This window comes from Sinohyriopsis cumingii, unplaced genomic scaffold (assembly GCF_028554795.1).
Source record: "Sinohyriopsis cumingii isolate HCF-2022 unplaced genomic scaffold, ASM2855479v2 utg001392l, whole genome shotgun sequence".
Lineage (NCBI taxonomy): Eukaryota > Metazoa > Mollusca > Bivalvia > Unionida > Unionidae > Sinohyriopsis > Sinohyriopsis cumingii.
The window spans coordinates 1,094,299-1,115,892 of NW_028315992.1; the positions used below are offsets into that span (position 1 = coordinate 1,094,299).

Sequence of the window (21,594 nt, forward strand, 5' to 3'; positions counted from 1 at the left end):
AACGTCGATGACTTAACCCACACCCTTTTATCTTTTTTTTGGGACTATCGCTTTGTCATAAAGGTGACAATGTTTTTCCCAAAATCACCAAGGAATCCTCCCCTTTGTTGACGCCTCTTTTTCTTGGAACGACTGTGTCTTTTCTTAGGGTAATGTCGATGCTTGGCTAAGCGCTTTGTCGGATGACGCGTCTGCCTTTGTCTCTTTCTTTTGTGGCTTCTTGGAGGTGACATCTTTTTTACAAGTTCACTGATACCCCGACTTGGTCACAGGCTCTTTTTATACTGGAACGCGTCGCCACTGATTGTCTTTACGTTTTATCAGTTTGAGGACAGGCATGACACGTCGTGCAGGGGTACGCAACGGACTAAATCGAGCCAGTTCTTGCTTGGACAAATCCAGTAAACTTTGTAACATGCCCGATCTTTCTTGGACTTTGATTTTGGGAGAAGGTACTTTGTGAGCAGCAGCCACTGCCACTAAATTGGAGGGTCCTGCCACTGGGGAAGTTCTTTTGGGGGTCATCAACGGAGATGTTCTTGGTGTGATCAACGTCTCCAAGTACTCTTCAGTTCTGGGTGTCATCAACGGAGAAGTGGATGAACGTGAGGATGCCGGAGACGCAGTCACTGCCGTGGCAGGTCGTGGTTTGCGAGTGTAAGGTTGCGTCCTGGCCGAAGTGCCTCTCTTGCGACTAGTTTTCTTCTGTGGACTTTTCTTTTTCTGGGGACTTTTTCTCTGTTTCTTTTTCTGGGGGCTTCTTTTCTTTTTCCGGGGTGGTGTCTGGTAAGAGGAGGGTCCTGCCACTGGAGAAGTTATTTTTCTTGGGGACCTGGTCTTTTTCTTTTTCTTCTTGGGGCTTCGTTGGACTTTTGTCTTGGGGATAACTTTGGGGGCATTAGGATCCCATCTTAAGAGTGAGCGAATGATGACCCCTCCTAGAGTACCGCTCCCTCCAGGTTTCAAAATGATTTGTTTTTTGGTTTGAGTGTCGATGCGGGGATCGGCCAGTTGGACCAAAGCGACTTTGTTTCGATCGAAAAAGCGTTGGGTTTGATGAGGAATCTGAATGATTCCTTGGAGTAATTGACGTGCCGTCACCGTGAACCATCGTAAGACTTCTTTGAGACTAGCTTCTAAGACACGGGCTCGTGTTTGTGGATTTTTTTCTCGACTGATGCCATACAAGGCACGAATCAATTTGACGGGAAGATGCGACTGAAGGGACGTCATGTTCACACTGTGTGAGACAGACGAAAAAGGGTCTGAGGTTTTTATAGATTTTTTGATGGGGAGTGAAATGAAGTCGAGGACGGAGACGTGTACAGGACAGGCCCTCCGTCTTGGCACCAGTGGTGAAACAAGTGGGTACGAAATCGCAAATCCTCGGGGGTCGTAGGTTTCAAATCGACGAGTAAATAGGCGTGTGGCGTTTGAGTGGCATCGTCGTACGCCTGAGTCAGCCAAGGCGTTCCTAACTGTTTGGCTAAGACTTGCACTTGCGATTTATCTCGAGGGCTTTTAAACAAGACCACGTAATGCGCATTGAGACTGATGGTGCGATGGGCTTTACTTTGTTGAAACAAATTTTGGGTGATGTAAATGACACTGGCATTACGGTGATGCCCTTTGCGCGTGAACCACAATTTAATTTCTTCTTCGTCTTCTCCTAACATGTCGTCGAAAATGACCAAATGGGTTTGACGGGAGTCAGAGACGATGCCGTCGTCTTCTTTAGGAATGCCTTCCACAAACACGATGGAATCGCCTTGACTTTCTCGCAAGAGGCTGTACGCCGATTGCCACTCTTTGTAACACCACACGATCCGTTGAGGTGGCCGATCGATCAAATGATGTTTATGTTCGATCAAACGTTTGACGAATTCGGTTTTGCCTGAACCGCTAGGTCCAGCAATGAGCATGTTAAAGGGATGGCGAAGATACAAAGCCTCCCAACTGGCACGATCTAAGTGTTCGTCGATGACTTTGACAGTAGAGGAAGAGGGAGCAGAGACAGCAGAGGTAGCCATGGTGTGAGAAATGTCACTTGTGACACGAAAACAAACAAGACAAGAGTTTATATACTTTTTCAGAACACGTTTATTGAATGTTTTTTTATCAAACATGAATACGAAAGACAAAAATACATAAAAGCCAAAGGCTTAAGTACAAGGATAAAAGGCACATGATAACGATGAACGTGGAATAAACACAAGTGTCTGTACAACAATCACATCTTTTGGGTAATGTTCTAACCAGTTCAACAGGGGGTAAGGTCACACAAGTGTCCTCCCGAAAGGGTCTTTCAGGTCTGTCCACGACAGTCCTGTCCTGGGTGACGGGTTCTTCTGGCACCGTCACTAACACGGGTTGAAAAGTAACTTTTTTCCTTGAACAACTCTCGTGCATACTGGGCCACTTCTTGGGTCCAAGCCTCAAAATCCCATTCTTTCCAGGCACGGACATCTGTCCAATGGGGATGTAAGTCACAAGCTACACACACATCGTCATACACGTCTTGGGTCGCTAAAAGTTGACGAATCTTTTTTTCCCGTAGAGGTCGAGAAGTATCCAGATGAAAACGCAAGGCTTTGAGCAAAAGGAGTTTTTCGTGACCATTTAAGGCCATGGAGGTGGTAAGTACTGATCGTAAAGAGTCCACAAAGAATCGGCTGGTAAACGAAATCCCAAAAAACAAGTCACTAAGACACACACCACTTGTCGTCCCAAATTGAATGGATACAGTTCTTGTAATAATCGATGGTAATGATCCACGGTTTGAATATGGTCATTGAGTTCCTTCCACGGAATCTGTTGGATGACATGTGACATAAGTCGTGGCATGGCAGCCTGTTTTTATAGTCTCTTTGTTTCGGAAACAATACACGTACTTTCTAGCCAGAGATCTTCGTTCTCCAGTAGGGAATCTAAATCTTGCATACTGTAACCGAAACTTCAGAGTTCGTTTAGAAGTTTCCTCTTCCTCTAAGTAGATTCCACGTAAAATATGTTGATAATCCTTTAACTTGTCTTCCTCAATGTATTGCTGTAGGTGAATCTCGAAGTAACCAAAATAATGAACATTTCGATCATTCACTAACTCAAAGTGTTGAACAAGGTCTGACCACTGAAACAATTTCTGACGAATCAGTTCTCTTATACCATTCAGGTACCAGTGGTTAAAGATCTGGTGACGTAACGGATGCAATTGTTCTTTACGTTTCACTTGTATTTTCACCAGCTCTCGGTAAATGCGTTCTCTCAACTCCACAGGCAAAGCACGAATGTTCTCTAGCAAAGTATCCATGAATAGGTCATACTAAATCCTCTTTGGTCTGACACAAGAAATGTACTCTTTGCACAAACATGGTTTCACTTCAGTGTCAAATTTAAATCGTTGAGTCACTAATCTACACATGACAATTCGTTCAGAAGTTTCCTCTTTCACTAAGTTGACATTGTGTTCAAGATGTTGGTAATTCGTTAACTCTTCCTCTGGAATTCGATGCAGTACGTTTACAATGATGTAGGTAGAATCGTCCATACCAAACCAATCCTTTTTAAAACTAGAGGATCGTTGATCAATGTCTGTCCGATGGAACACTTTCAATTGAATCAATCCTTGTATAGCCTTCAGGTACCAGTGGTTCAAACACCGGTGACGTAACGGATGCAATTGTTCTTTACGTTTCACTTGTATTTTGACCAGCTCTCGGTAAATGCGTTCTCTCAACTCCACAGGCAAAGCACGAATGTTCTCTTGTAAAGTATCCATGAACAGATGATTATGGTAAGAAGTTACTTCAATGTCTCGGTCCCACTAAGGGTAAGTAATGACAATTCGGTGACCATCGAGCATGTTCTACGTAGGCCGAATCTTGTGGTTCCCAGTGGTGAAGTGTCACATCGCAACTGAAGCACCTGACTTTATCTCCTTCGCCCAAGTAGAAAAATCCGGCTCTGGCTAATTCTTCGGGGGTCGGTCCTCCCAGATACTTTGGCCATTTTCCTTTGAACGATTGAAGACGATTTTCAAAGTCGCAGTATTCCGACAAACGCACAGGAAACGAATATTCGTTTTTCACAGGTTCGTTTCGATGAGGGTTGAGTGACATGGGTAGGAGTTTGCTCAAGGCTGGATGACATCCGTAGGGGGGTAGACGTGAAGGTGAACATTCCCCTTTAAAACGAAACCCAGTAAAATGTCCAAGAGGACGAGCGGCATCACTTTCGCATCCGACAGGTTTGACACGCACAGCATCACTTTCCATGATAGGGGTAGGGGCACTAAAGTTCCCATGATGCTTTACGGCATCGCTCAGGTCACAACGTACAGCATCGTATCCATCGCAAGGCTCACAATCGCACTCGTCTGCAAACTCCGTGACGCAATTACAATGGTAACCACATGGACAATCGCAGTTTCCTTCCGGACATTTTCCGTCGCAATGCCTGGGTCTTATCCATCCAATATTAGTCACACTAGAGGAAGATACAACTTTTTTACAATCCCCAAACTGGAACGATGTCTCTTTCAAAGTATTCATCTTGTTTGCTCGGTCTTGGTAGTCACAATGAACTATCGATCTTGTCTAGGGTTCCTTTTTATATACAGACCAATACCGACGTGACCGTACGGTAACGTAAAGTGATTGGGAAGTCGCACTCGCTTCTGGTACACGATTTGATAGACTTTTTCCAAGGGTCGACTGACGATGTGGTGAGTGGGTAAACGTACAATCTTGTTCGGTTGATAGGTGGTCACTTTAAAGTTTCCATCCTCTTCCGATTGCAAGGCTTCTTTCAATACCCCAAAGTTGACCACTCGACTGGTACGATAATTCAGAGTCAGTCCTTTCACTTTGCACGTCGTGTGCACTTCTCCTTGTTTGTCCCGGTATTCGTAGCCGTAATTTTTGGGACCGCCACTGACGAAACTTAGAATCTTGTCGTCGGGATGCTCGTCTGTCCAGGCTCCTAAACGGTCTCCTTCGATGTCAGGGTGATGTTGAATCGGGTGATGGATGTAAATGCAACTGTCCGTGTCAAAGTACAGGACGCGTTCTTCTAACAGTTCTAAAGCTTCGTACAATTTTAAGCGAGCATGGGCTGTCACGTAAGCCGCAATGATGACATTTCCAAAGGGGTCGTCTTGTACAAAGTCCAGATCTTCTTCGTAATTGACTAAGATCAAATCCTCGCGAACGATGTCCACGTGTTTCATGAATTTGGTTTTGTCGTGAATCATCTGAAAGTAGCGGGAAGGTTCTGTCAAATATTCCGTCTTGGGTAAACACGGGCGTTGTGCCATTTTACCCCACAAGCAATTTAACATCACTTTGGCAAACGATCGCCTGCCTTCGTTTTTCTCGATGTGGTCTAAAGTGATGCCTTCTTGTTCGTAGTATTTCTCTTTGAATTGTATTTGGTCTTCGGGAGTGTGACACCAGGAAGGATAGCCACTGGCTTCTTGCTTCAGTTTCAAAAAGGCATCCACGTAGTCTGCGAAAATGCCTTTCTGAGTGGGGTCACCCTTGTGGTATTGTTGTGTCTTGGGAAAGTGGCAAATTTCGTACACTTCTAACAGTTGGTATCCCATGTCCATAGCTTTGAACAATTCTACGCTGACCCAGGTTCCGGTCAAGGCCCGTTCTTCCTGGCTGTGATGACAAGGCTGGTCTTGGTTGCACGTTTCGGCACAAGTACGGCACAAGGGAAACATCAGTTTGCCTTGACAATGGTGAGGTAAGACGGGATGGTATAGGTTCGTGGGAGGCAAAACTTTACACTTGATCAAGCCTTCGTATTGTCGAATGTTGACCAGGTCGATGTGTTCCGTGAACAATTGCGGGTGCCCTACAGGAAAGCGACAATATTTGCACACGTAGGGATACAGCGAACACACGTCCAAGTATTTGATTTCTTCTCCGTTCTCTTCGTCGGCTTGGTACAGCAAACAGGTGGCATTGGTCCTTCCTCCGTACAAACTATCCCTCGGGTTCAGCGGGTCCATGAACTGGTAACTTTCCACGAGGCGTTTAAACTCGGGATCGGTTTTCATACGGTGATCGTACTCGTGTTCCCACATTTCCACCACTTGGTATCCTTGCTGTTCTAACTTTAGGCGTCGCTGACAAGTGTCCTGGTACAAGTCTTCCATGGTTCGTTGCAAAAACTGATTTTTAGTGCCACGGTCAGGATAACAAACGGGACATCCGTGAAATAAGCAACCGTTAAACTCGTACACGATCTTGGGGTTTTCTAAGTCCCAGCCATCGACCGAATACGTTCCGATGGTCTTTTCACCCCCTCCGTTGCGGGCATGCTGAATCCACTTGTCTTCCTTGTCGCACAAGTAATGTAACCAACGTAGGGCTTTGACCGAGTATTGACGCTTGACATAGTGGGTCGTTTGAGGACTGATGACAGCCACGGTGTTTTCAAGCATGAATCGTTGGCGGTACACTAAGGAACACGCTTTGGCAATGGTGCAAGCTTCTTTCAAAGGATCGACCCCTCCGTGTTCCATGAACAGTTCTCGAAATTTTCCACAGCAACGCCGTAAAATGTCCACGTCGGAACGACAATACTTTAGCATTTCTTCCTGAAAGTCGAAGGGGTCAGAGGCGTGAGCCTGGTACCAAGCGTAGAAAGCTTCTCGTTGTTCGGTACGCATGTTGTCGGGGTCGTAATAGTGAGCCTCAGGTAAATGGGGTAGAACGGCGTGTTGATTGGCTTCCGTATTGAAAAAGTGTGGAAAGTACCCTTTAGCCATTTCTGTCATTCCAAACGTTTTAGGCATTCGACTCAAAGGCATGGCCAAATAGCTCATCGAATCTTTAAACTGTACTTGTCCCACTTGCATGAAAATGATTTTGGCTCCGTTCAAAGTCACTTTAGGACGTTCGGTGCCATGTTCCGTATAGTATCTGAGAAGAAACTGTCCATCGTATCCGGAGAAATTGTGAGCCATCACCGTGGCATGACGATGACAATCTCCGTAAAGTCCGATGTCCTCTTGGCTCCACGTCTTGTCGATGGGGTCTAAGACCCATTGGGCAAAATCGGCTAACGTGTTTGGCCCCCGAAAGATTTTTTCACGCCCTCCAGGAATCTTGCTGCAGTGAGGGCAATGACTGAAGATAGGTTCTTGAATGCACTTCTCGCACGCTCGATGAGCCACGCAGAAATTAGGAATGTGAATGCCAGTCTCTTGCATGCATTCGAAATCGAAAAAGATGAAATTGCCTTTCTTCTTGTGACCGTCCTCTTTCTCTGGTGGGGGCTGGTATTTTTGCACGTAACATTGGTGTTCCAAGTCCACGATGTGGTGACAAATGTGACATTTCTTTTTTCCTGAACATACGTGTGCCTTGGTACTATTGGTACGTATGCCTTGTCCACACGTAGGGCACAATCTCAGGAGTTGACAAGCACATTTCTGCTGTGAACCTTGCGTTTTCAGATGTTGTTGGTAACAGGTAGGGCTGACAAACGTGCGCAGACAAGTGGAACAAGGCACTGGTTCTTCGCTCAGACAGGGTGAAGAGGCCAAACATCCTGAGCATTTCGATCCACAATGCTTGTGTTGCTCTCGATTATTATAACCATGGTCACATTTCTCACAGTAATAACCGTATCCTAGGAATCCGGTGATACTGGTAATGGTATCGAAATGGTCATCGTGATGATAAACATGAATGTATTTTCCGTCCTTAAAATCTTGCCCTCGAAACAACAGAGACCCGCGCACTTCTTGAGGGTGCACTTTCAAAGTGTATCGTGGAGCTAGGGCATCTTGCAATTTTTGCATCTCAGGAATGCCACAGGGTGTGTCTTTGGACATGCCAGCTTGTCGTAACAGGAGTTCTGCTTCACTTCGTTGTTTGGCTCGGTCCGATTGTCGAATGTTCTCCCAGTCTCTTTTCCATTCTACCGTGTCGTTCTTGTTGGCATAGGTTCGTCCCACCACGATGGCACGGGCTAAACACATCTGGTCATGAGGATTGTGAATTTGGACAAGGCTACGCTTAATGCTGCGAAGGTCGTTCACCAATAACATCTTTTTGCGTCCGGTCCCTTGAGGAGGAGAGACGTGGGTCATGTCCAATGTGGCTTTTCCATCGGTGATGTCAAACTGGTCATTAGATTGTTGCACGTGTTGAATCTTGTCCATGACTTTGGAAGCGGTCAATTCTGCAGGGGTGCTAAACTCGATCCAAACAGGGGATTTCAAACCGTCGTGTTGTATGGAAAGTCTCAAGCGATCGTCTTCTTTGGGTTGACATTGTCGCTTGAGTGCAGTGAGCAAAGAATCCCACACTCCGGTGATGAACCCTTCTGCTTTCTCTAACGGTACTTCGGACTTGAAATCTTTAAACTTCACCGTGTATTTGTAAGCCGTGGTTCTAAATTTTCTAGAGGAGCGCTTTTCCGTCTCTCGAATGGAATAGTACTTTTCAGGGTTGACAAAGGGTGGTGGACTTGGTTTAGAGGGTTCGGATTCTGGTTCACTCATGTCCTCTTCAAAATCACTGGCATGAATTTGTGTCAATATTTCAGCCCTGGTACGAGGCGATAGATCACGTTTCTGCCTCTTACTTTCTTCTTCTTTCTTCTCGAATGAATGGGATCGTTTCATCTTGAAAGCAAAAAGTCAAATGACTCAAGTTCAAACACCATGAACTACTTTATAGTCATAGCAGACCAGCGTATATAAAAGGGTGTGTGTCTTGTCCTTTCACTATTCATTTCACTCTCAAGCCGAGCACAACGATGGAAGAGACTAACCAGATGGAACGTTTCGTCAGAGCTTTGCGAGGGGTCATTAGAAAATTCTCTTCAGACCATCCTACGGACTACTCTCCTTCCTTTCGAGATAAAAGTCAAGATACTTGCTATATCTGTCAGAAGAAAGGGCATTGGTCTTCAGAGTGTCCAGACCGTCAAAAAACAGGAGCTAAAAAAGACAAAAGTAAAGATACCTGTTATTATTGTAAAGAAAAAGGACATTGGTCTCCAGATTGCCCAAAAAAGAAACAAGAGGAGTCAGAAGAAAAGAAGGATTCTTCAGAAGAAGAGAGGGATTCTTCAGAGGAAGAAAGCAGACAGGTGAAGAAAAAGAAACAGGAGACGAAAAAAAGAAGGGAAGAAAGCGAGGAGGAAGAAGAGGAAAAGAGTGTGACGGTGAAGAAATTCAAAAAACAGAGAGACTAAACAAGGAGAAAAGAAGAAATCGATGAACTTTTTATTAAAGTGTTGTGTTGTGAATTGTGAATTGGATTGTAAAAAATGGAGAAAAGAATAAATGAATGATATAAGGTAAGAGTCTTTGAGTTTTGATTTTAAAATAAGAAGCTACACTCACGCACTCATACACAGGCACGTACTATAAGGGTAAAAATGGTTGGGGTTTATTTTTTGTTTTGAGTTATTGGCAAATTGAAATTGTATTTCTTTTCGAGATATGTGGGTGGCCCTGAAAAGGACCTTTTTTCTTTACGATGTAGGGGTGAGTTTAAGCAATCAACTTTAACTGCCTTATGCCTTTGCCACGGCCAAGGCCTACTTCTGGACTGCGTAATGTTGATGATGATGATAATGATTGGGTTGAAATCACTAAGGGTGGTACGGTAGGCTTAGTCACAGGGTTAACGTGTTTAGCTCGGGAAGGTCGTATTCTCTTCGGTCGTGATAAAGAAGTCTGATACATTTGTTTCAGACTTCTTAACTCCGCTAAAATATCCAACAGTACCGTGGCCGTTTCATTTTCACCCTCTTGTTTCTTTGCTGTTACTTCTTCTTGTTGTTGCTGCTGTTGTTTTTTTCTTACCTCTTCTTCTTGTTGCTGTTGCTGTAGGAGAAAAGCTTGTTCCGCTTCCTTTTGTCGTTGCATAAATTTCTCCAATTCTTCTTTCTGTCTCTGTCTAAAATTCTCCACTTGCGGTAATGAAGAAGGTAACGAAGGTTCCGGAACAAATTCTTGCGAGGAGAGAAAATCCACAAAATCCCAATTCACTTCTTCTGAAAGTAAGTCCGAGTTCCCTTGGGCAGTCTCCCCTGCTGGTGCAGCCCAATGGATCGTTTTCTGAGTTTCCGTCATGTTGAATCACTGTCGCATAGATTGACTGCACACAAGCGTTAGCGAATCTATATTGACTACGTGACGTCACAGACTGCTCTCTTCGGATTGGATGCGGGCTGACTGAATTCTGTAACGCGTGTTCGGATTGGTGAATGAACTCAATCCGTTTCAATCCCTCCTGTCCCTATAAATAAGCGCCGTTCACTGCATTGATTCACCTATTCTCGTCGCTTCAAGATGTGGACTACAGTTGAGTCATCCACCCTTGTGTCTTCCATGATGTTTCGGACAGACTTGCTTATGTATGTCCGATCGAAGTGGACCGTTGTCCACAGGACAAACACCAGCCTGTGGATACGTAGGATCTACGTGGAAAGACAAGGATGCCTGAAAAGAGTGCTGATGTACGGACCAACAGTAAGACGCAGCCTAAGGAGAAGAAGAAGACCAATGCGGTGCCATTTATGTTTATGAATACATTAACATAAACCCAAAGGCCCTTTTCAGGGCCAGCCATATTTCTCGAAAAGAGATAGTCTTTGAATTGCCTACCCCTTTTTTATTTTATTTTTTTTTAAAAAAAATAGAGACCCTCCCTGTTTCAATTTTACATAGACCCTATACAGTCCCAAGGGTTTATGTCCATGTTAAATTTACATAGACCCTATATTGTCCCAGGGTTTTTGGCCATGTTAATTCCCATAGACCCTATATGTTCCCACGATTTTTCTCCATGTTAAATTTACATAGACCCTATATTGTCCCAGGGTTTTTGGCCATGTTAATTCCCATAGACCCTATATGTTCCCACGATTTTTCTCCATGTTAAATTTACATAGACCCTATATGTTCCCAAGGGGGTCTGTAATGATAAATCCCATAGACCCTATAAGATCCCCATATACTACTAATGTGGCAGTGATGTATAGCACAGGGGCATCATGCCGCAGACATGTAGCATGATGCCCCACCCAATCACATTATCCTGACACCAGGCCGACCGGTCCTAACACTAACCTCTTAATGCTGAACGCCGAGCGAGGCAGCTGTTAGTACCATTTTTGTAAGTCTTTGGTATGACTCGGCAGGGGATCGAACCCACGACCTCCGGCATCCGAGGCGGACGCTCTAACCACTAGGCCACCGGAGCGGTTTTCAGAAAAAGGAATATATTACAGTAGCGATGGTCGATCGAATGGAAGGATTTTGAACGAAACGTGAAAAGGTCTTTAGGTTAAAGACCTAAAAATAAATCTCCAAAACACTTTCTTACCTGCATATTGGTAAGAAAACGTTAACATGTATACTGACACATTATATTCATTTGGAATCCACATTGCATGTTGAGTTCAATGAAAACACATATTTCGAATATATGAGGTCTGTGTGCACATAGTGGTCAGTAGACCATTGTTTGGGACATTGGACTAATTATGAGACCGGCAGAAACTATACATTTTACTTATTTCTAACTGAGTGGATTATCCCTATCAAGCCAACCTACTATCATCTGTTCCATATTGCTATGCAAATGAGGTTCCTAATGCAAGTTAATTTGTTGAAAGATTCACAGAATCTTAAGAGACCGACCATTTACTTTGATGGGTTGGGGGTGAGGGTCAGATGGGAGTGGTGTTGATTTTCGAACCAGAATATTTCTTTAATTTAACCACAGAATATTGTTTCAAACTAATATATTTGATATAGTGATTTCCTTTTTGTTCGTTCCTGCCTACAGTGTGATAATACTTTTCCAAGCCATCTGGAGTTTGTATTTTTTATTTTAAAAAGCAGATATTCTCTCTCTATTACCACCAACCCCTCTCACGTCCTGAAAATTAAATCATTTAATCCTGGCATATATTTTGCAAACTTCCTGCATCAATAATTCATCGTTAACATAATAAAGTCATCATTAGATTGGCAAAATAAATGATAGTGCATGTATATGATGTATTTTGACATTTATGCTAGTTTGCACACAAAATAAACCCACAAAAAAAAGAAAATCCACGAGGAGTGAAATATAAATTTTGGATATAAATTTGCATAGATAATTTGCAAAACCATTACCAAATGTGTATACTAGTAACATGAATACATTTTCCATTTGTATTTTCTCTTACATGCATTGGAACGATAATTTTAACTATTTAATTTGGATAACTTCAACCTGCAGTTTGGGTAAGCAGTTGGTTTGAGGGCAAATTCAGCCCCTCTGTGCCTTTGAGTGATATATGTCAGCTCTTTGAAGTTCACACTTACTGTGTATCGCATTTTCCATGAACTATTGAAGCGAGGGCAAGCGTTTTTATAATTTCACTGCATTATATAGTGATTGTTTGAACCAAGATTAAATGAGTAAGTTAGCTTTAAAAAGGTAGAGGATGCAATCAACCTGATGTTGGCGATCAACATCTGTGTGCCAGGCCCGGGAATCGAACACAGGAACAAAACCTACCAACATAATATTTTGAATCTCCTGTATTGAGATTCAAATATACATGGACCATCCTCAATATATGTATGCACATTTACAAACATTAGCATGCAACCCGTTTATTTATTTCGAAACACTTTTTCTTTTTCTTTAACTCTGTTCTAACTACTAATTACTCATCCCGTGTAGTAACTGCTAATGACTCATACCGTGTTCGTATTACCAATAACTAATCCGTGTCCTGACTGCTAACAACTAATCCCGTGTCCGAACTACTAATAACTCACACTGTGTCCGAACTATTAATATCTAATCATGTGTCGTAACTACAAATAATGCAAACAGTTGAAGGAAGTTACATTGGGAAAACAATTTACTGTGATTATATAATTAAATATTAATCTTGAATGATCGTTAGAAATAATTGAATTGTGTGACTTTCAGTTGGCTTGCGCGTTTGTTGATATAGGAAAGGGTATTACGGATGCGATACAGAGCATAATATCTACTTATTAGAATATACTTATCTTCAAACCCTATTTATTATAGTAATCATTAACTCGATTTTAAACGTGTTTACTCAAACTAGAATCATTAATTACGTCTAGTAACATAACTAAGTTAATGTATCGTCTAGAATAACCCACCTTTGTATTTATTATACAGACATAATGGATACAAGCCAAGCTTACCTTTCGGATCAATGAGATTATGTGATAAACCGCGTTACGTTTTATAATTGGCGATTGAGAAACTCGTTCTTTACTAAAATTTCATTATTACATTACGACTGTGCTTCACAGATATTATATTATTATGAGTTGGAGAGAAACCTCGCAGAACGTAGTGCATGTGGTTAAGCGAGTGAATGGACAGAATTTTGACAAATGTAGACAATTTGAGCATATTTATTCATTGCTTTACATTCGATGTGAGGGGCACGGGGTACTGGTGGTGGGTTTTCTATCGTGAGAAGAGCAACGATACACTGTAATGCCCATACCACTTATTTTCTCATTTTAACTGTATGGGCGTCGTATCGATAATGCTGCTGTGTGTTCCCACTCATACAAAATTAGCTGTCTTGGCAAATTCAGTTACTGGAAAAGGCTACGCAGTTGATCAAATATATTAGTTTGATTCAGATTCTAGTGTTTATTATAATGTTCCGAATTTCATACAGGTCACTAAATCTATGGTGAAAATGAAAAGATGTGTCGAATTGCTTTGTTTTGGTCAAATTTTGCTAATTTTATTTCTCTATCGTTTCGTGACGAAGGCTCACACGCATTTTTCCATTTAAAAGTGTACTTGTAAATGTATGTAATAAGTTATTACATGGGGGTGGGGTGGGAATAGATTGAATAAAATATTAATACATATCGGTTAATGTTTTAAATAAATTATTTTAATATCAACTAAGCTATTTTGTTTTGTAGTAATAGCTTATATTTTCTGCAACGCAATAACAATACAAATGCATGCAACCTTTTCCCACGCATGTCAAGTGCTTACCTTTTCGAAGGGGCCTCGAGTGGTCGAGTGGTCGAAAGCGCTCTCCGTTACGGATCACTGGCATCTCACCTCTGTATGCCTGGGTTCGAGTCTCGGATTCTGCCAGTGTGGGTATGTGAGAAAGCTTGCCAGTAGCTTCTCGTGGGTGGGTGGTTATTTTCGGGGTTTTCCCGGGTTCTTCCTCCACCATTAATACTGTCCGCCATGTATAGCATATCGCGTGCTGAAACATGGCGTTAAACCCTACAACAGTAGCAACCTTTTCGAAAATTTAAATTTATGATTGAATCCTTGCTGATTTGTACAGCTTGAACGTACTTATGGACGCTTGTTGTAAAAGAATGTACCAACGTTCACGTCTTTGTTATCTGGACCATTATTCAGAACATCACTAAAAGCTAAAGGTGGGCTTATGAAAATATAATAAACTATGACAGTTATGCCTTGGCGATATTTTACAGTAAGCACGAAGTAAATAGCCACACGGATAATACAAGATGTCAAGCTTCATATCAGATGATTGACCCAGAACAAAAATTATATTCAGGTCGGTATTGAGCAAGATAACTTAGCAGGAGCCAAGAATATTAGCAGTGAAAGGTGAGATCGGATTCTGAAGAAGATAATAAATACAGCTGGTGACACGCGTACAAGAAAGATCCCAAAGGTATAACCCTCAGCAAAGTCATACTATCAATAGTACTGAGTTGTAGAACGTACGTAGTCCAAACATAATGATGACCATGACTATAAGATAGAAGATGTGTATTACAATGTAGGAGCAAGCCGTTAAGTGTGTCATGCTCAATAATGTTTCCCAACATATATAAATTTCTTGCTTTTTTTTCCAGGGACATTATACAGTTCACTAAGTTTAGGAGATGACAGGTTAGAAAGTGACAAAATATCAACACCACATCACAGTTTGCATGTGCGACAAGCAGCAAAACTCAAAGAGTTTAAAGGTAATTTTCATATACTTATTATTATACGATGTTTCCATTGTTGTGATCGGCACGTAATCTCACCCAAATTATACCTACCTACCTACCTACCTACCTACATACATACGTACATACATACATACATACATACATACATACATACATACATACATACATACATACATACATACATGATACATGATATACTGTTAATTTTGCATATGAACGTATTTAAAATGTTGGATTAACTTTGATTGAGCCTCCATTTCTGTCCATAACATTGATAACAATCTTCATGTAAAAATCAGAGAAGAAGGAAAATGAGAACTGAGCCTGAATATGAACGTGTCCATTAGTAAGTACGTGGTACAAATACTTGTGAAATCCAGTTGTCCTCGTTAAACAGGGGCCCCGAGTGGCCGAGTGGTCTAAAGCGCTCACCGTTCCGGATCACTGCCATCTCACCTCTGTCTGCGTATGTTCGAGTCCAAGGCTCGGCTAGCGTTGGTACGTGGGAAAGTCTGCCAGTAGCTTCTCGTGGGTCGGTGGTTCTTTCCTGGGTTTTCCAGGGTTCTTCCTCCACCAGTTATACTGGCCGCCATATATGGCCTATCTTGTGCTGAAAATGGCGTTAAACCCTAGAACAACAACAAGTCCTCGTTCAACAAGCTTTGAAAATCAAATAATATTAAATTTAGTCCAGTATCTAAAAGGTCATTTGACGCAGAGTGTATTACCACATTAGCCATTAACGGGTATATCCTCAAGTCAATATAATACGCAACAATAATCTCATTATTTCACTAACAAAGTGCAAACTTTCTGGAAGCCGAAGATAACAAAACTCGCCACCACGTGTAATTGTTCTAACCCAAGGCGAAATTTGCGAGTCTAGTTACTTTACGGATTCATCCGGAGGGTTTGGTTTTACTGATGACGATGGTGATAACTTATTAGGATAATGAGCAGGCAACCCCTGTGGATTTATGTGACCTCTAACAGATAACGATCACACAAACCTGAAATACGGCTTATACCGCGGTCATAGGGGCATACCTGTTATAGGTACCCCGCTAGTGATTGTTAACAATGAGACGAGCAAAATAGCGTATCAATTTCCGTTTGTTTGGTTTTTTCTAACGGTGTAATTTTGTGAACTTGAGATACCACGTGACTTTAAACTAATCTATAGGATATTATTTTTCGAGTTTACAGATAAGGATATCGTTAATCCGATACAACCAACTGTGCCCAATCTAAACTATGACGTAACACAATACTGTCCTCGTGACACTTTTACCGGACGACTCGTGATTGGTTCAGTGATAAAGAGTAATATTACATCACAGGTAATCTGTGTCATGTAAAGATAAAAGAAAAGATCGGCATACGTTTGTTATCATGCTTACAAAAGACACATATTTGCGAGTCTTGTTAATTGAAGAAACCACGCTGAGGGTGTGATATAACTGGGTTCAGTCAGTAACTAACATCTAACAGTCATATCGCTAAGATGTCTGCAGTGTGGTAGTTTATAGTGATGTCTAGCAGCGAGGCTTCATGTCGCACACATGTATGATAATGTCTCACCCAGTCATATTATCCTGACACCAGGCCGACCAGTCCTAACACTAACCTCTTAATGCTGAGCGTTTAACGAGGCACCTGTTAGTACCATTTTTATGTATTTGGTATGACTCAGTCAGAGATCAAAGCCGCGAAATCCTGCATCCGAGGCGTTCGCTTTTACCACTAGGCCACGATAAATATAAACCTTGCTCATCACATAAACGGTATATTCATAGAACCCACTTCGACAACCAAAATTGATACAACATTGGTAATTTGTTAATCGTTACGGTTTTGTTTTTCCAGCCACCTTGGTGTGAAATTTCAAAGAAGTCTGTATCTTATTCGTTTCTCATCCTATATGCCAATGTCATGCAGTCACGGCATGAAGACATAGAGCAAAAGCCTATTTTGACGTATTGTGCATAACGGGTTACTTGGTGGCGATTGTTTAGGAGGTGAGGTCAACACTGAAAACCGGGTGTTGTGGGTTAGACATGCAATAAAAAGCGTGTTGAATTGAGATAACCAGAAAATGCCTGAATAATATCCCCTTATATACAAATACAAGCGAGGGGGTAATGGGGCAGGGGAAGGAGACTGTCCACCACTGCCTACAGTCAGAACGGGTCGGGATTCTGCCCTTGATGTTTCCTTAGTATCGAAAACAGAATGCTAACTTCTCGTGACAATCACTGTATGCCGCGATATCCAGCTAACGTTAATGAAAATGGAGTGGTTGAAATAAATAAAACAAACAAAGGATATATTTGTTAAAATTTGTACTGAAGTCCATACTAACTCATATTGTGGTAACAAAGTGAAATGTATTAGATCTTGACCGAGTACGGCGACACGCTGGCGTTCCGTGTAACAGTGGTTTATAAGTATATTCGATTGTTGAATATTATTTTCAGTTTTCATGACTTAGTGTTGTTTTCATTTCGTGAGTCCAGATAAGTAGATTATGCATCTGAAGGGGTGTGTTTTATTTAAGCATCGACCCCTAACTTTTCTAAGCAACTTAATTTATGAAAAAAAATTTAAAGAATATTTTTACGAAAAACAAACGGTCGTGTATAGGTTTCTCTATGCACAGAAGTTGAAATACCGATAAAATTGAAATTATGATGTAGATGAACCGCACATGAGTAATTTTTGTGCGGTTAACTTTTCTCAATTTGAGCTTCATGCAACAAAAAAAGATTCAAAAAAATTAAATCGTGGAATGGAATAATATGATTGAAACAATATACAATTTTGAGAAAATTATATGTGATATTTTATATAGGAATGGTGTGAATATAAAATAGACTTAGGATTTTTGTTTACACAATAGTTTAGAGAAGAAATAGCGAGATAATAACTCTACGGTATTTAGCAGCGTCACCAATAATGACCGTTTCATCACTAAACTTTGTAAATATCCACGACTTCCATTCAATGAAATATATTTTGTTCTATTCCATTCCATCCAGTTTCACTTAAATCAAAGTTATTGGCGCATAAATGAGACTCCAGCGAAAGAAAATTCCATCTAAATATGAACGTCTATAAATATTCCATTACTGTACTCGCTTTACATTGTTTGAACTTTGAAAATTACAGAAGACATATTTTTAAGAATATCATATATGCAGACATATAATATTATGTCTGAAATTCTAATCTTTCGTTCCACAACTTCTTACTATATCGACCTTTTCTGTTACAGTAATATCAGATACAACGAAGCCGACCAATGTAGAGGCAGTCACAAGTGTACATGTCAATGCTTCGAACAATTTAACAGAACGATTGCGATCCCCGTCTGCAAATGACGATTCGAAGGGGTTAAAAGGGGGACTTCCCTTCTGGGTCATACCTGCCATTATTCTGGGAACAACGGTTACGACGATATTGTTGGTATGCATGGCTGTAAGCTGCTCCGTAACAATACTTTTTCGACAGAAATCACCGAACAGATCTCTTCGAGAATACAATCATTATACCTTCCACGTTCAAGATTGTGAAAAAAACTTAACTAGATGTGCCGTGTAACAAACAATTTCCTGAATGCGATTATGCTCGTTTTCAAATAGGATGTTTTTGCTGCTGTTTAGTTTGCCCTTATAAAGGTCGAAAGCTGAAATGAGGCAAACCCTCAGAAAAAGAGCATCATTCCCCTCCCAAACCATGGCTAGATAACGTAAAGCAGTCTGTTCGATTCCGTGTATCCGTCATCTTAATTTCGTTTTGAAGACTACCCTGAAAAAACTATATATATATATATATATATATATATATATATATATATATATATATATATATATATATTATATATTTTATATATATATATATATATATATATATATATATATATATATATATATATATATATATATATAGTCACTCCTTTATAAGTTACTTAGTGTAAAGTGTATGATACGTGACCGACAGATAGCATATCCTATCTGTGCTCACAGTAATACAGTGTTCCGCGAAGAGAGTTGGAGAAAGGGATGCGGAATGCGAATGCGCCATACCAACTTCAGAAGTCTTTGAAAATTACAGCAGGGGCGTATCTTTCTCACTGTAATTTGCCTTTTAGTCTTAAAGTAATTTAGTTAGCAATGCTATGTCAGACTGAATTGAATATATGATATATTGATTACAGGAAAGTCATTCATAATTTGTTTTTCTAAATGAACAAGAACATCTACATCTTTCATCTTTTTAAAACTTAGATAAAACACAGCTGACCTTTTCAGCGATGGCCAGTTTGCTTCAAGTTGTATTTGTAATTTGCCTTGGCGTATATATCTTGTTATCCAGCGTATCACGTTCTAAGTCCTCTGGAACAAATCATACTGTGTCAATATTTATATTTCTGAACCTGGTATCTTTAATCTTCGACCATGGTTAATACAGGACCCGGATGCCTGTATAATGATTGGTTCCAGGACATCCTGATCATGCTGATACTTTTCATTGTATACGTCTGAATGATCTGAACTTGGATGAAACATTTATTTGCGTGAAATGACAGATCATATGATGGTAAGAAAACACGGAATACACAGTAAAGCTGTAATCTGTGTACTAGTTAGAAACATCATCAATTATTTAAATTCGGTACAAAACACACTGACCTCCTCAGAAATGAAATGCATATGAATATAAAAGCTCATTTTATGAATATAGTTAGTTAGTGTTACCATTCATGATTAATGCTTAAACGAACAAGAGTTTGATTATTTTACGACGACTTGGGCTGCCTGAATGTATCTGGTTATTTTATCAGAGTTCATGTGATTGCTCAGTATTATTTGACTTTTGTCATGAATCACACGCAATTCTCTCGCAATCACAACGCACACAAGCTGACAAAAATCTACACGACTTTCGTTGACTATTAAGCATTCTTTGACCGCAATTAATGTTAAGATAAGTTGCAAAAAATTGATCTTACTGTTCGTGTAGAGGATGAAGCCAGTTCCTATAAATGGCTTTTGTTGCAGTGATCCTATCCGATATTGTCTCAGCTATATGTATCAATTTAGTATCTCGGTTTAGAGGTAACAAAGCGTTGTTCTGGCAATTTTAGTTGTCATTGCTTTTTTACTTGCTTTTTAATATATATACATCCTCAAACAAGGCCATTCCAGGCTTAAGTTTTCTAGTAAAGAATGGGTGTATATCAATATTGCAAATATTAATTTAATATAATGAATGTCGTACAATAAAATAAGCTACATTTCAAACTTCATCGCATCGACTCCATATTGAAACATGCAGATCAGCTAGGCCACACTCAATATAACGAGAACAGAACGTGATGTTTTTTAACGTGACAGAGGACGAATCTACTAGAACGTCGGATTTACATGAAAGATATATATAATTATATGCCTGACTCTTACATAAGAAATCCATATATCACCAAATGTTTTGACCTTCGTTCAAGCAATAACTAAGTGATTAGACATAATTTAAGCTTTTTGTTTAGATCATTAATGTTTTTAATAAATTAATGAAGTATAAACCAGGATCAATGGATTTATTTAACATTTTCTGTAAACAGTGCACTTTGCAACCTGCCGTGACTGCTTATAGTAACTTTATAAGAGGAAAATAATACAGAATTACACTTTTTTTAATGCTTCCGTTTATGCCTAATACATCACTAAGTTTGTTTTTTTGAAGAGAATCTCTCAAATTCGACTTAAGGAGAGAGCAAATGAAATTTAAGCACTCTTGACTCCAGATGGACTGTACCAATAACAAGTCATGCCATTTGGAACGAAGGTTTCCCACAAAATTCAATTTTTTTATTTTCTTTACATGTGAGTATGCGTTAGGTCATTTGTAGTGATTAGAACAAATCCAAGAATCACAGTGATTTATATTTTGCACACACACACACACACACACACACACACACACATATATGTATATATATATATATATATATATATATATATATATATATATATATATATATATATATATATATATATATATATATATAATTATTATTATTATTAGTTTCTTATTGATAGCACAATAATAAAATAAACTAGAGACAAGCAGTCATACATATAATTATATTGTTATAAAGGATATACAATATATCAATGTAAATTATACAATTTTATATAGTGCATTAGCATTAAGTCCATTAGGATACAGAGTATCTGACTTATGAATCCAATAAGTTCATTTTATGAATCGATTCATGTCACCATGTACAATATCTTTTGGCATGAAACGACAAATCAAGTAGAGAGTGATTATTGGTGTTAAAGTGTGTTGAAACATTAGACGAAAACTGAGGATCTCTATAATGATTTTTTTTTTTTTTTTTATATCAATGCATTTTCACTTATACTCTACAATTCGAAAATAGTGATTTATAATCCTTTGTTTTTTTTTTAAAAAACAAAAATGTATCTGCCATTTATTTTTTTTATATTTATATGCTTTGCAAATCCTCAATTTTCTTTATAATCATTAATCCAGACATCTCTCCTGTTTATAAACTCAACAAGAACGATAGCGTC

The 21,594-nt window shown here is 40.0% G+C and overlaps 1 protein-coding gene across 1 annotated transcript in view; it reads left to right on the plus strand.

Annotated features, from left to right (window-relative positions):
* Positions 1-18,794, plus strand: part of LOC149772583 (uncharacterized) — a 34,305-nt gene extending 15,511 nt beyond the window's left edge. The window contains exons 2-3 of the mRNA XM_089947635.1: positions 14,891-15,004; positions 18,267-18,794. Coding sequence (XP_089803761.1) covers positions 14,891-15,004; positions 18,267-18,592 — 440 coding nt within the window. The 3' untranslated portion in view covers positions 18,593-18,794. The remainder of the gene's footprint in view (positions 1-14,890; positions 15,005-18,266) is intronic.
* The last annotated feature ends 2,800 nt before the right edge of the window (positions 18,795-21,594 follow it).